Below are 15,427 nucleotides of genomic sequence, written 5' to 3' on the forward strand. Positions count from 1 at the left end.
CAAGGTTGTCATCTGTAAAATGGAGCTATAAAAGTATCTGACTCATAAGGCTGTTGAGGGTATTCAACTGCTGGGTGCAGCTTCTGGCCCATAGGAAGCACCCAACAAAATGGTGCTCCCCTTCCTCCCACACACTCGGAAGGTGACCTCGCCTCCTATTTTACTGAGAAAATAGACATTTGGAGTGGAAATCTCTGGAACCTGCAGTGACTTAACTCACGAATGTGCACACTCCCAGGCCTATCCTGGTCTGCTCTAGTTCTCTGGCCAGGGCTTTCCCTCCTCCCATCCTAGGGAATCCCACCTCCTGTACCGCGATCCACCCCCACGGGACATAGGAACCCGGTTCCCTAGGAACCCCCTCCAGGGCCTCTCACCTCACTCACTCCTCCCAATCAGCTGTTGACAGGCAAAAACCTCTCCCTTCTTCAAAGAAAGAAACACAAAACTCCACCTACCCTGCTTCCTTTCTGGCTCCTGGATGAACACTTTGTACAGCTGCGTCATCACGCAGTGTGTCCTCTGGCCTTCTCTGGAAGGCTCTGACTGCTGGAAGGACCAGTTTCCGGGGTCAGCTCCGGTCTTGGGCTCATCCATGATCATCCAGTTCAACCACCTCAGTGTACGTGGGCATTGCCCCGAGCCTGGTTCCAGGGCCCCAGGAGCCCACCAGGGTGGAGACCAGATACGGGCCTAGTTTCCAAGGGCCAGGAAGGCCTCTGTTCCTTGGGGGCAGTGCTGAGGGTGAAGTCCTCAGTACCAGCCCCTCCTCTTCCCCTTTCAGTGTCTCCTGAAGCTGATCCCGAGTCTTCCACGCAGGCCCCATGCCACTACTGGCCTGAAAGCCTTATTTCAACTGGGGCACCACCCACCCTGGCAGAGAGTGTGGCAAGAGCTCTGGGTGCCCATTCCTTCTGGGATAAAGGCTAAACCATGGGGGTGGAGGGGTGACCTCAGGGACAAAAGTGGAGGACCGTCCAACGTCATGCCTGAGAACCCACATGGCCCTAAATCAGACAGGACATTGACGGTAGTAACAAGGAACTTCTGCAGGAGGCACGGGGCTCAGGAGTGGATGGTCAGAACAGAGAGAGCAGCCTGAGGAGATGATGTGCTGCTGGGCAGGCTGATGACAGAAAACGGTGGTGCAGCCAGACCATCAGCTGGATGACTCTGAACGTTTATTAGCTTTGCTTGGTGGTTTGGATGATGAGGTAGAGTAGAAAGGAAAGCCCTTTGTTGAACTTGCCATCATGAGCACATTTTAATCAAATAGACCAACATTTCATCATGATGAAAAAAATTGTGAGAGTTTGGTGGTATATAACAGAAGGTAATTTTGTTTGGCATTAAAAAATGCTGATTGTGTAACCCATTCATAAAGTGCATGTTAACTCTGCTGTAGCCAGGTGTTGAGTGAAACTCTTCCTGTTGCCAGGGAATTAGAACTGGGCCCTCGGCTGAAAGCATGAATTAAGTCCTAGCACCCCACGTCCTAAAGAAAGAAACCAACAAACAGCTCCGCTAACCCCGTCTGCACCCCCATCCCAAGGACTTTGAGAGTCTGTGGAACTTGGCCCAGCCATAATCTATACTCCCAGTGCCCGTGGCCCAGGCCACCCAGCGAGCACGGGGATTAGAGACAGTGTATGGGGATCTTTTTAGATGGCAGGGTCAATATTCCCTGTGACAGAATGAGTAAATGCCTGAATGGCATGTCCCTCTCTCAGCCCAGGGCCAATGACCCAGGCTCAGGTGTGGGTGGTAAAGTGGAATGTCTCTGTTGGAGGTGACAACATGTCCTTCTCCCCCATTTCTCTACTCCCTTCCCCCTCTGGGAGCAAGGAGGGCCGTCTGTCCCATTCTCATCTCCTTGTCAAGGTCGAGTCACTAACTGGTAAAGATGTCGCCGGGCAGTGCCACCCTGAGCTTACTTCTGTCCCCCACGCATTATCTCCTCTGGGGCAGGACCTGAAAGATTCCACTGCCTTCTAAATGCTGAGTCAGCACCAGAGTCCTGACAAGGCTCCAAGACTGTGCATCTTCTCGTCCCAGGTCCTAACCTCTTCCCCAGTGAGGTTCCCTGTAAACGGAATTTTCAGGAACACTCATACCTCAGGGAAGGGCCCTGGCTGACTCTCGGTGGAGTCAGGGCTTGGAGAGAGACTGTTTTCCTCCCACACTCATCCTTTAGTCCCTCCTCCCTCCCAAGCCAGCATCCCCCGCCTTTTGTTTCTGTTAAACCAGTCTAACCCCCACCGCTTTCCATAATCCTCTTGAGAAGTGTCTATCAGGATACTTTTGACTGCGAAGAAGAGAAAACCAAATTCAATCTGGCTTAAGCAAGGAAAACGACTTGCCAACCCGTGGCACTCAAACAGCTGGCTCTGTTTCGGCCCAGCAAGGTGCAGCAGCTCAAATAAGTGGCCGCAAGATTAGTCTCTGCCCATCTGTCAGTTCTGCTCCTTGTCTTTCTGGCGACAAGACCACCCAGCGACCCATCCTCTCAGCAACCCCAGAGAAAAGACACACCTTCTTCCCTCAGCTTCTAGCTTCTCAACACTAAGCCTTGTTTGCCTGGCCTGGGCCACCTGCCTATCCTTGAGGCAATCCCTGTGGCCAGAGGGATGGAGCGACTGGGCAGGCTTGGAGGGGGAGGTCTGGGGGTCAGTTCCACTCAGTTTCCAGGGGACTGAGAGTGGGGCAGGGATGGCTGCCCAGCACTGAGCAGGAGGGGTGCTAGTAAGGCAGAGCCCCCAACATGCACGAGTCATCATGTCAGAAACACAGCCTGGGGCATGGATACCTGGGCTCGCAGACAATGGATAACCAATGAGCTGGTCACCCATGGGTGGCTTTGGGATGGTCTTTCCTGTTCTGCTGGCCCAGTGGCAGACTATTGAAGGGTTAGAGGTGGAGTGAGGGTTGTTGGTGAGGTCTTGCTCAGAGACTAATGGACCTTAACTTCTCCATTTGGGGGCCCCATTCCTTCAGTCTTCCATGGGTCCTGGGCCATGGCCAGGCCCAAAGAGGAGCTCTGCCTTTCTACCTTTCTCTCTCCTGCCTACGACCAAGGGATGAGGCCACACCACGCATTTCTGGAGCCTCAGACACCCTGGTCTTTTCTAAAAGCCTAAAAAGTCTGTGGCCTCCCTGCTTGGTTCTCTCAGAGCAGACCCCCTGAGGAGAGGGCTTCCTGGGGGGTTGTTGACCCCAGCTCACCTCCCCCTGCTTAGGTCATCTCTAGGTTCACCCCTATCTGAAGCCCTCCCTGGCAATGCCAGGTTCAAACATTCCAGGGATGGGGATGTTCAGGCCCCCTGGGGCCAAAAAAAAAAAAAACACCACGTATCACGAAATGGAAGAAAGCAGACCTTTATTTCAGCCCCCACCCCACCAGGACCCAACACCATGGCACACGGCCTGGTGTCCAGAGGGCACAGTCCAGAAGAGCCCGGTGGACACAGCCCCACAACACAGCATCACAGATTCCCCAGTGGGGGTGCCTGGGGTCCCCTGCGGATGGGGACGGGGAGCAGGGCCCAGACCCTGAGGAGCAGCACAGACAAAAGGCTCCAGAGGAGCCCCAGGACCTGCTGTGGCATCCCTGCTTTGGGATGGAAGCAGCAGCAGCAGCTGCGGGAGGTTCCTGCTTTGGCCAAACCTGGGCCCGGCTAGAGGACCATCCCGAAGGCAGGGACAGCCCCAGGCGTGGGCTCCTGGCACTGGCCAGCAGGCAGAGGCAGTGTAAACACATCCGAGGGTGGGGAGTGCCTAGTGGCCAAGCCAGGTGCTCTCTGAGCTGGGAGTTGCCTGGGTCCCAGGAACAGCAGGGTGATGAGGTGGAGAGGACTTGGGCAGCAGGGCTCTAGGAGATTGGGGCCTAGGAAAACAGGTTCCATGGAAAAGGAGGAGAAAGTCAGGGAGAAACTGCCGGGCAGGGAGAGACCAGGGGCACAGAGGAGACTGAGGCTGAATGACTTCCCTTCTCTTCTCCTGCCAGCTCTGTAAGCTCTGGGGTGGGCGGCCCTGAGTTCTCCCAGCTGGGGAGGAGGACAGCCTCCTTTACCAGCTTCTCCCCGAGTCACATCACATGGGCATATCTGAGATGGAGTCCTGGGAACAAGGCGGAGCTGAGGGTGAGAAGGGACCCCCTCAGCCCTGCCTGCCCCACCTCTGCCCCAGACTGAGTTTGGGCCCCAGCTCCTCCTCCTGCCCTCTGGGTGATGCCCTGCCTCAGCCAGTTCACACTAATCCTCCTGCACAACTCTTTCCTGAAGCGCCCCTCAATCAAGGCCATTAACTACCAGAGGCCCCTCGCAGGCAGGGAGGGAAGGACAGGAAAGGGCGGGGCCAGGGTGGAGAAGGAAGGAGGGAAAAGGCTGTCAGGTCCAGTGCTCACAGTGCAGTCTGCCCTCAATCCCTGGGACCTAAGTACAGAGAAAAATCTGAAGAGAGATGGTTAAGAATGTACATACTTTAAAAAATAAATTGTGTGTGTGTGTGTGCGCGTGCACATCAGGGTTTTAAAAAAAATCTTTAATTCATCATCTCCAAACTCAGTGGAAAATGTTTTTTTTTTAATTGTACTATATTACTCACTATAGCAGCACCACCTTAAGTAACCAGAACCTACAAGTGCTGGATTTTAGGTTTTCTTATACGTTCTTTCTCTGCCTTTACGAAGGAGGGGAAGACCATTAAGCTTGCAGAGTTCATGAGTCAGGCAAAGCAACCACCAGGAGCGCCTGTAATCCTAACATCAGCCAGTCCAGAGTCCTGAGCTCCAATGCCTACAGATGCCAGACTGTTACATAAGGGATGTTAAGAAGATCTTGGTGTCTTGGAGTCCAAGGGAAGTGGTGGGCACTGTGAAAATGGAAGAGTGAAACCCTGGAGAGAGGGGATGAGGGGATGATCTATCTTTAGCTCCAGCGGGAAGTCAGCAGTTGCCCCTGTGTGGGGCTTTTGATTTCAGAGAAGACGGGAACTTGGTAGACATTTTTACAATGTGTTATTTCTTGATTTTTAACTGCTAGCTCAACCCCAAACCCAAACCACCCCGTTGACCATTGAAAACAAGTCTCAGGGCTAGTTTCTCGCCTGGTTTGTATGAAATCTTAGCGATTCTGAGATTTAGGGATCCTGGGATCATTTAGTTCCGTGATCTGGAAGCTGTAATGTGCATATAAGTACTCTGAGGGAACTTGTTAAAATGCAGATTGTGACTTAATACATCTAGGCCTGAGATTCTGCATTTCTAATAAGCTCCCATCTGATGTTGCTGCTGCTGGCCCACCAACCACATTTGGCAAGATGACGATTTAGTTCATCCTTCCACCTAGAATTCTGACGGTTCTATGCCTGCTCAAAGATGTCTCCAGTTCTGCTTGCACACCTCCAGGGACTGGAGGCTCACTATCTCGAGTGGCAGCCTGGGTGGCTGCAGCTGCTGCTAAGCTCTGCCAGGGTCTGCAGCAGTGATGAAGGACACCTGGAGTTCAACATGCCAAGGTCCAGGCTCTGGAACATCAGAGGTCCACAAAAGAAACTTCAGCCGGGGACTTACCAGGTTGGGAGGGGCTGACGCTTGTGGCAAAGATCTAAGCAGGGAGGATTTTCTGTCCAACTGCCTGCTCAGCAGCGCCCAGTTCAACAGAGAACACTGCCACTCCTGGGTGTTCTGGTTAGTAGAGGTTTGGTGTGATTTGTTTCCCTTTCTTTCCCCCAAGCCTTGAAGCAAGTTTTCTCTGCACTTGGGCCAGTCATGTGGTTATACCCCAGGCGAAGGAGCCAGTCTCTGACTGGTGGGGAGTGGAGAAGGGAAGGATGCTTGTGGCTAAACAGAAACCCTCAAATCCACAGGCCACATGACAACCGCTGCTCTGGTGGAACACAAGATCTCCACCTTCTCTGGGGTTGGGGCATCCAATCCCAGATCCTTCCTCCTGGGGCCTTGAGAGGCCCTGCAAAGTGGAGGATCCCCCACCCCAACATCCCCTGATGGGCTCAGGGTCACTGGGGCTGAAGGCCACATGCCCAGTACCCCATATCCCAAGGCCAACCATCCTGAAGCCCAGCTGTCAGAGTCAAGGGGGTGTGGAAACCACCTAGGCCACTCTTCACTGCAGCATGGAGGGGAAGCCGAGAGAGTGCGTGAGGCTTTCCCAAGGTCACACAGCTGACTCGCAACAAGCTCTTGTAAAGGCCCAGAATCCTTTGAGGCCGAGCTGGATAGAAGTCACTGGTATTAGTCAGACTCTTGGTCACCTATAGCAGCAACTTTCAGGAAAAGGATCTTGCAGAATAATCCTGAGGGAAAGAGGAGTGTCTCAGAGGGCAATTGTGGAAAGGGATCATGGGGGTTCACTTCTGTAGGGGAGAATCATGGATCAGAGTTTCTTGAAGGAGGGCAGAGGGCAGGGTTTCTGCTGTAACAGAACTCTAAGGGCAGCATTCGACTCATCCTCTGGTGCAAGTTGCTCCCTAGAGTTCAGTCTCTCGTGCAGGGCCCGGCCCACAGGGTGTGGGGTGGGTGGGGGACTGGTTAATGCAGTGGGGGGAGGGGGTCAGAGATGTCCCAGAAGGTCATGTTTACCGGCATCTCAAGTCTGGTTTCCTGGACCACCCCAGACCTGCTGACCCAGAATCCCTGCAGTTGGTGCTTCCCTCCCAGGAGAAATCCCTGGGTTTAGGAACCAGCCTGGGCTCACTAACTCAGACAGGGATAGGGACACCTGTTTTAAATCAGAAGCTCCACAGGCAGGGTTAGGTCCTCAGGCTGGGGAAGGGGCGCCTGTCTTCCAGGAAGCATAAGGGGAGATGGGCAGCTGGGTGTGGGAGCAGAGTGGGTAGTACCTGTCCCAGGCCGGGCTTCACTTTCCAGAAAACTGGCCAGGCCTTGCCTTCTCCAGCTTCTGGCGCCGCTCAGCAGGGATCTCCTGCAGGCTGATGCCGTGGTTGCTGGCCCTGTGACGAAAGGACAGCGGCCTCAGGGAGGGAGAACACACAGTAGGAGGGCAGGGCCCCGGTTATCCCGCTTTGGCGGGGTCGGGTGAGTCAGGGAGGAGGAAAGAGGGGATGGAGGGACCAACTCGGATGGATCCCTCATCGCTTGTAACTCGGCGGCCTGGGATGTCGGATCCTCACCCGGGTTGCAGGTCGGGCGGTTTGGGGATGGGCTTGTTGAAGCCGCGTCTGCCCACCAGCCAGTACGTGTCCTCGGCGCCCTTGCCCTGGGGAGACACGGGGGAGCGGAGGGCTTAGGCGGGCCGGGGCGAGGGCGGGTGGGTCTCGAGGTCTAAGTGGAACCAAACGGGAGACCCCGGGTGGCGCGGGGCGAGCTGTGTCTTCCAGCCGGGCCTCACCTTCAGCTCCGTGCGGCCCCGCACCTCAGTCTGGAAGCCCTCATTTAGTGCGCACAGAATCCTCACGGTGCTTATGTTCACGTGGATGCGGTAAGCTGGGACGGCAGGGGGACCGTGTGAGCTCGGGACGCCACTCCCGCGCCCGGCTCGGCCCGCGACGTCGCCCCGCCCGGCCCTACTCACGCAGTCCGGTGGACTCCATGCGCGAGGCGGTGTTGACCGTGTCCCCAAACAGGCAGTACCGCGGCATGGTGAGGCCCACCACGCCCGCCACGCACGGGCCTGTGGAGACGCGCGGGGTCGGCGGGCGGGGCCCGGGCTGCAGCCGGCCGTGCCGGCGACTAGGCTGGCACCTGGGGCTCAGGGGGGCTCTAGCACCCCATAAGCCCCACCAACTCCCCAAAGAAACACTCTCAAGCACACCTTCCCAGTTACACAGGAGTGCCTGGTGGGCAAAGGTGGCTTCAAGAACAGCCCCTGCCCCATCACTCCCCGAGTTTGCCCTAAAGAGGGAGATGGGCTGGGGAACCTGGGAGGGCGGGGAGTTACCCGAGTGCAGGCCGATGCGGATGCGCACAGGCACCTCCGGCATGTGGCGCATTCGGAAGGAGCCCACGGCACTGAGGATGTCCAGAGCCATGTTGGCGATCTCTGCTGCATGTCGCTGCCCGTTCCGCTGGGGCAGCCCGGAGGCCACCATATAGGCGTCCCCAATTGTCTCCACCTGAGGAGCGAAGTCAGTACTCAGCACCCCCCACCGATGTGACTGTCCCTTGTCAGGGGGCCTAAACTGGGGTTAGTGCAGAGATCTTGGGGAGCCTTCCAGCTGTGGGGCTGAGCTGGGCACCAGCAGAAGACATAAGGGACAGGAGGGCTGGGAAAGAGGATTGTGCTGGTGGCCTGGGGCAAGGGCTCTGGGGGCTGAGTAGGAAGAGCTGGAAGACAGTGAAGCTAAAAGAGGGCTTGCCCCCTACACACCGCACCTTGTAGACATCGTGGGAGCCAATGATGGCATCAAAGAGCGTGTAGAGGTCGTTGAGCAGGTCCACCACTTCAATGGGCTCACTCATGGCTGAGATGGTGGTAAAACCCACGATGTCACTGAAGTAAAGTGTCACCTCCTCAAAATACTCAGGCTCCACAGGTGTCCCCATCTTCAGAGCCTCAGCCACAGACCTGGGGATGGCAGGTGGGAAGGTTACCTGGAGGCCACCAATCTGCCTGGACTCCAGTTGTCCTCCCCACCCACCTCTCCCCATTGGCACCCACGGAGGCAGCATCTGTGTGAGCAGCCGGTCTGTCTTCTGCTTTTCCAGCTCCAGCTCCTCTGTGCGCTCTCGAATCAGGTCCTCCAGGTTACTGGAGTACTGTTCCAGCATCCGCAGCATCGAGTCAATGATGTTCATCTTCCGGCCCTTGTTGATGCTCTTGAACTAGTAGGAGGAGGAAGCTGGTGGGGCAGCTGAGGCTGTGGGCTGCCATGTCCTTCTCGTGGGGCCAAATTATGCCTAATCCTCTGCCCCTACCCCAATTCATCTTGTGCTCACCAAGCCTCTGCCACCCAGTGCTGGGCACAGTGTTTCCCCACATTATTAGAAAGCCCATGGGAAATGGGGGTTCCAAGAGGTCAGCTGTTCTGTTAGTAGTTGACAAGGCACTGGAACTGGCCCAGTCTTTGCATTCCCAGGCCAAGGGTCTTTCTGCCACACTAGGCCAAACACAAACTTAATAAATGCTATTTGAATTGAATTAAATATTTCTCCCACCCAGATCTTCATCTCACACTCCAAAAGCCTCCATATCCCACATTCTATCTCTGCCCTGACCAAACCCCTCATCCTCAGGCTACCCCCTTAGGAAGTAGCCTGGAAGTTCAGAGATTCCACCAGCCTGCCTTCCTGCAGCACCCACCCTACCCCCTGGCCCAGGTTGCCAGCCCAGCCCAGCCCAGCCCTTGCCCAATCCCAGCTCCTAACCAGGTCGAAGGTGCGGTCCATGGAGGGCCGAAGTTCCGGCTGCTCTGCCCAGCACTGTTTCATCAGCTGGATGCACTCCATGGGCGCCTGGTCCATGGATACTGAGGGCCGACACAGTGGAGGGGGGCTCTGCACCCTCTTCACCACTTCTAGAGGCATGAAGGGACCAAGAGAGGGGATGTGACAGAACAGAAGCCACCTCTGACTCTGGCCTGATTGCTGAAGCTCAAGATGAGTGGACTGGAAGGGGGTCCCTTAAATAAGAGATTCAGTAGGTGTAGGAAGTGTAATGTGGGAGGTGGTTGCTGAGGACCCTGAACCCTGTGGGGCAGGGGCAGTAAGAGGTGACAGGCAAAAATACTGACATTTATTGCACATAAGAAAAGTGAGGGTTAGAGTGATCGGGTAGCTTGCTGAGGTCTATAGATGATAAGTAATATAGATCTGAACTAGATCAAGCTCTCTGTCCCACTTCCACCCATCCTGCCGCCTCCCTGAGGCCCATAAGAACCAGAGAGGAGTTTCCTCTGATGGTTGGGGAAACAAGTTGGGTCCAGGGTCAGGACAGAGGAAACCACCAATGTCTGGGTGCTGAAAAGCAGCTCCCTCCGGTCCTGATGCTTGGCTCCCCACCGCCCTGACCCTTCAGACCCCAGCTTTAAGGGAGGTCCACAGAAGCCTCAGCAGGGAGTGAGGCTGGGTCTGGCCCGGTGCTGCCTAACAGCAGGGTGTCTTTCCAGCCCAGACGCCAGAGCGGGGCGGCCGTACCCTCGGGAGTCAGCTCCAGCATGGCGTAGGGGGCGCTGCGGCACACCACCTCCTGCATGATGATGCCCAGGCTGAAGACGTCCCCGGCCAGCGTTCCCCGGCGCTCCAGGGCCGGGTCCCGAAGCAGCTCCGGGGCTGTCCATAGCTGGTCTGGGGTTGGGAAAGGGGGCATGGGCACGCGGATGGCCATGGGGGCGCTGGGGACAGACTCCCACTCTCACCAGAAAACCCAGGCTCGCACGGCTCAACCCCTAACCTGAGTCTGGACCTCCCTCCCGCAGTTACCCCCAGGAGAATCTGCCAGAAATCCAAAACAGATCTCACAAAGCAGGACCCTTACAAATAGGCCCCGCCCTCTAGACAAAGCAGAGCCCAGAGAAGACTCAGCCTCTTGGGCACAAGACCTAGCAAGAGCAGACCCCCTTCAAGGGCAGGAACTCCACCCCTCAGGCACAACTCCCGCCCCCTAACAAGTCCCCGCCCCCCAGTCAAAGACCCCACCCTCCTCATCTCAGAGGTCACAAGACCTTTTCCGCGGCAGGAGTCGAGTTCAGTGGATGTGGGATGGAGAGAGTGCGAGGGAAGGAGGAAAGGAGAGGCCCTTGAAATAATGGGGATGCGGGGGACGCTCGTCTGCGCAGGAGGCAGCCGGGGAATCCTACCCTCCGCGCTGGGAGGCTCCGGTAGCACCCTCTGCGCTTCCAGCAGTCGCCCATGACCATGGTCCGTGATCTTAAGCACGAACCTCCCGTCCACCACGCAGTTCCGTGACTTCAGCCGCCCGTGAGCCACGCCTCGATGGTGCAGATATCTTATTCCCTGGAAAGGGTGGAGTAAGAGGCAGCCCCAGCCCACGTGGTTCCCCTGCCGGCTCCTCCCCCCTGCATCCCACCCCAGTCCCACCCCTACACGCACACCTTGATGAGGTCTAGCAAGAGGGAGGACTTGAACATCCAGTCCAGCTTTATGTCTCTCTGGGCGAGGAGGTCTTGGAGGGAGCCGCGGGCACAGTGCTCTGAGACCACAGCCAGCGTGCCCTCCCCGGGGGCCGCAGGGCCGCCTGCTCCCCCAGCCAGGAAGAGCCCCAGGTAGAGGGCCAAGTTCTCATGCCGGAGCTCCCGGATCTGAGGGGGTAAGTTAACAGGCATTTTCTGTCCTGGGAGCAAAGCGCGGAGGAGGCTGTTATTCAGGTCTGTTTTTGATTGGAAGATGGATAAAAATGGTGAGTGGAAAGGTCTATAGGGCATGTGGGGGCGGGGGGGCTTCCTTCTACATATAACTTCTCTCTCTGGAAAAGACAACATAGTCAAAGGCCACCGTTCAGACACCTGAAGTTATGAATGAGAAGACAACCTCGTGCTGGTAATCAGGATCCAGGCAGGTTCTGATTTATTAACCATAAGACATTGAACTTCCTGGCTCTTAAGAGAAAACACCTCATGAAGTAGATGCTCCTGGTACCCCCCCCCCCCACTTCTGATGTAACAGCCTCTTGGAAGAGAACCAGGCAGACACTGCACTGCTTTCAAAAATCACCAGAAATGGCTTGTGCAGGTGACTCCGCCCAGGGCTGCTTTTCTTGGTTACATGGTTGTCTGAGACCCCCACCCTCCCCAAGTCAGGCAAGAAGGACTGAGAAGTCAAGCTGTGGTCCCAGAGGAGCCACGAACAAGGCCACACTCGCTCAGAAGGACAGAAGCCCTTGCAGTCTGGCTGGGAAAACAGGGACTAGTGAGTGACTGGTGCCCTTTCTGACTTTTCTTTGGTCCAATAAGGGGCTTCTTTTTGTCTTAAATGCCTGTTATTAAATAGTGATTTAGTCCAATGACCCATACTGGTAGTCCACTTAAGTCATTCTGCAGCTGTGACCAAGAGCTTCTGTGTAGGCGTTAGGGAAGGAGGCCAGGACAGGGCTGTATGGTGTTCAGGGTAACAGGGGCATTAAGGTTGGAAGGACCAGAATAAGCCAGTTTATAGCCTCCTTGCCAATTTTCCACTTCTCTCAGTATGCATTAACCAGGCCATTCTGCACAAGTAGCCTGCCAGAACTGGAAACCCATTTATTTTCTATCATTCACTCAACAAACATTCATTGAGTGTGTCTAATGTTCCAGACACTGTGCTGGGTGCTGCAAATACAATGGAGGGGGTAGGGGGAAACCTTCACTCCGCTTACAGTCCAGGGAGGGAGGCAGATAGGAAATAAGCAAGCACACACAGGTGAACAATTACAAATTATGATAAAAACATCAAAGGAAAGAACTAGTGTTATAAGAGATCATGGTGGGAAACTTGCTTTAGAGAGGGAGAGACACTTCACTGAGAGCTCTTGGTCTCCCCTGCAACAGGGCCTACCTGTAGACTCAGCTGCAAAGAGAAGGCAAGGTGGAAGGAGCAATGGCTGTCCCACCCCCCATCGTAGACCCATTCTCTCACCTTGGAAAATACAGTCTTGGTTGCTGGGCGGATAGCTATGTGCTGATCCCCTGGGAATTTCTTCAGCCAAACCCAGTCTCCCTGGAGCAGAGATGGGAGCAGTAAACTCAGTTTCTTAAAACCTCATGATGTGGGGAGCCCTAGAGCCCCCACGTTTCCATTGGCCCATTGCCCCAGAACCTATCTTCGGTGTAAGAAAGAGCACCAGGAGCAAGAGGTTTGATGCCTGCTGGTCCACAGCCAGAGGGGTGAGAGCCCATCCGTGGATAAGAGATGCAGAAGGCCTGGATGGCTTTCCTCACCATCCCAGATGCACTCGTCAACAGCCCTATCAAGTGAGCCATCACCACCTCAAGTGTCACTGAAATCCCCATCACCATCTGCTGAGAGTGCACTGTGTTGGGAGCATCATCTGTGAAGTACAGGCAGCTCCCCTCCAGGCTCTGAGCCTCGCTCTCCTCAGCTGTTGGCAGGGCCAGTTCATGAGCGTGGGACCTGAGCAGTCATACAGGGCCAGTGCTCAGAAGGGCCTGAGCTTGCTTCAATGATCTGTTGTTATCATTTTGAATGAACAAGGGGCCCTTCATTTTTATTTCACCCTAGACCTTGCCAATTATGTAGCTGGCCTTGCCCATTGTGAGGGATTTGGACTAGAAGGGAATTCTGGGGATTTGATACAGACCCCTAAAGAGGATTCGGAAATAAGTGTGGAGACATTTTTAATTGTCACAAAAACTGGGGTCTGCGATTAGTGGACAGAGCCAGAGACAAGAGGCACTAAACATTCTTTAAGGCACAGGGAGGGTCCTGCCCAAAATGAGAATAGCGCTCTACTGGGAAACTTCAAGGCAACATACTAGGACTTTCTGCATTCTGTCCGTGACTTGACACACAGGAGCTCTCAATCTCCACTCTTTCTTGATTAGCTCAGCTCTCTGTCAGCTCTCTTTGGATCTCTTCTCATTATCTCCCACACATCCCACCACATTCAGATTTGCTTACCCCATAGTTAATGTCCTAATGCCCTTTTGTGACCTCCTTTGTCCCCTCTAAGACTTGCTGTTCTGGATTCTGATCTGATTTGGGTAGAAATGCACGTGGGGGTGCAGGGGGTGCAAGATGCGGGTCTGGCTTGAATCAGAGACAGCCGTGTCTGGAAACTCCCCATCCTGAACAACCTGATCCTGGAAATGTCCTTTTTGTGACCATGGGATTACATCTCAGATGACCCTCTGCCACAACCTTTCAAGGGAGGCCTGTGCCTTTCTGTAACCTGAGGGGTTGGATTCCTGAGGGGGAGGGCCAGGGGCTCCCAGCAGGGCGGGGGATGGCCTCAGTGGCCCCTCCAGGCTACAAGCTGGTCCCATCACACTCCCCACCATCAGGCCTCCAGTCTTTAGGCCACTGCGATTGGCCTTTGAAGAGCCCTCACCTAGGTAATGGCTAAGGGAAAATCCCCCAGGAGGAAGGATTCCCAGATGCCCCTCTTTGAGGAATCCATGAACTTTCCCTAGATCCCACTCTGAGCTCCCAGCCCCATTTCCGGGTGTCTGCAGTGTAGGACTCGGTTCCAGGAATACACCTCGGCCTGGCTGGGGGGTCAGGCTCACCTCATAGAGGCCAATGTTTGTGCTGTCCGGGGCCTGGCTGTGGACACTGCGAATGTCTGACACGCTGCGGGTGGCCAGACTCAGTCGACTTCCCTGGGCCACCTGGAGGGTAGAGGTCAATGCATGGGGTCAAAATATACTGTAGGGGTCAAAGTCCTGAGTCAGGCTGAGTTCTAGTGATTAAACGGGGGAGGGGGAGACATCTTAGTGAGGGAAGGTGGTAATGACATTACTTCCCAAATACACAACACCTTACAGCTTACAGAGCAAACTTACTTACTTGTTGGAGCTTAACAAGGCCCCAGGAAATCAGTCAGGACAGGGGCTGTTACCCTCACTGCACACACGAGGGTGCTCCCCAGCGCTCAGACCTGGGACAGAGCTAGGGCAGAAACCAGGCCTTCCCAGGTGGGGCCTATGGTAAGGGCTGGCCCAGGCAGGGGACCAAATATACAGGGGAGGACAGCTGGATCCTGGCTACCCCACCTTTCGAGAGCTTCCCCCTTGTGGGTGGATGAAAGTGATATCGTCCAGAGTCAGGATGATCTTGTTGGGGCCAGAGACCATCTGGATGTGAAGTAGCCGGTGCCTGGTAGGGGAAGGAGGTCATCTTCGCAAAGGGGACCAAAGTCCATGAGAGGAAGCCAAGGAGGGATAATGTTGGCTCAGAGGAGGGCAGCCATCCCTAAAGCATCCCCTGAGACTCTGCTAACTCTCCAGGACCCCTCCTGCCTCCTCCCCTCTAAAAAAATACCCTCCCTTTTTCTACTCTTGAGTGGGCCCAGCCTGCTGTCTTTGCTGCACGGTGGTGTTTCTGGCAGGTGGGAAGCCAAGTTCATCTCCTACTTACCAAACCCCCCTACTCACCTAAAATAATGGGCCAGGAAGGCCCCTGTCAGCCCCATCCCAACCACCAAGAGAAAGCCGATAAAGACGAGGCCGGGCTCCACACCTAGAGGGGCAGTGAGAGCAGGGATGCTGAGAGCTGTGGTGGAGGGAAGGCACCCTCTCTATGGAGGTATATAGTCATGGCAAATCCTGGAGGCTCCAGGAAAAGGGGCTGGGATCCCAGAACAGGATCTAGGGAAAGGTCATGGGTCCTGGCAAGGGGAAGAGGATCTGGGACTGCTAGAAAGGTTCCAAGAGGGCTCCAGGGGCTTGGCAAGAGAGGGGTCCTGCACAAGCCAGGGGTCTCTGAGGAGGACTTGAAAGGGCCTCGAACAGGGGTTTCAGGATGAGAATTCACTCTCTTTCACCACTCTGTGGAGGA

The 15,427-nt window shown here is 55.3% G+C and overlaps 1 protein-coding gene across 1 annotated transcript in view; it reads right to left on the reverse strand.

The window, feature by feature from the left end:
• Positions 1–3,374: 3,374 nt before the first annotated feature.
• The window catches only part of GUCY2D (guanylate cyclase 2D, retinal), a 33,575-nt gene continuing 21,522 nt past the window's right edge, over positions 3,375–15,427 (reverse strand). The window contains exons 5-20 of the mRNA XM_072940676.1: positions 15,025–15,109; positions 14,644–14,746; positions 14,158–14,259; positions 12,548–12,628; positions 11,029–11,235; positions 10,774–10,930; positions 10,112–10,261; positions 9,344–9,492; positions 8,637–8,800; positions 8,351–8,543; positions 7,917–8,091; positions 7,551–7,649; positions 7,368–7,462; positions 7,150–7,235; positions 6,859–6,969; positions 3,375–6,312 (exon numbers count right to left, since the gene is read on the reverse strand). Coding sequence (XP_072796777.1) covers positions 6,876–6,969; positions 7,150–7,235; positions 7,368–7,462; positions 7,551–7,649; positions 7,917–8,091; positions 8,351–8,543; positions 8,637–8,800; positions 9,344–9,492; positions 10,112–10,261; positions 10,774–10,930; positions 11,029–11,235; positions 12,548–12,628; positions 14,158–14,259; positions 14,644–14,746; positions 15,025–15,109 — 1,940 coding nt within the window. The 3' untranslated portion in view covers positions 3,375–6,312; positions 6,859–6,875. The remainder of the gene's footprint in view (positions 6,313–6,858; positions 6,970–7,149; positions 7,236–7,367; positions 7,463–7,550; positions 7,650–7,916; positions 8,092–8,350; positions 8,544–8,636; positions 8,801–9,343; positions 9,493–10,111; positions 10,262–10,773; positions 10,931–11,028; positions 11,236–12,547; positions 12,629–14,157; positions 14,260–14,643; positions 14,747–15,024; positions 15,110–15,427) is intronic.

The sequence above is a fragment of the Vicugna pacos genome, chromosome 16 (assembly GCF_048564905.1).
Source record: "Vicugna pacos chromosome 16, VicPac4, whole genome shotgun sequence".
NCBI classification, from domain to species: domain Eukaryota; kingdom Metazoa; phylum Chordata; class Mammalia; order Artiodactyla; family Camelidae; genus Vicugna; species Vicugna pacos.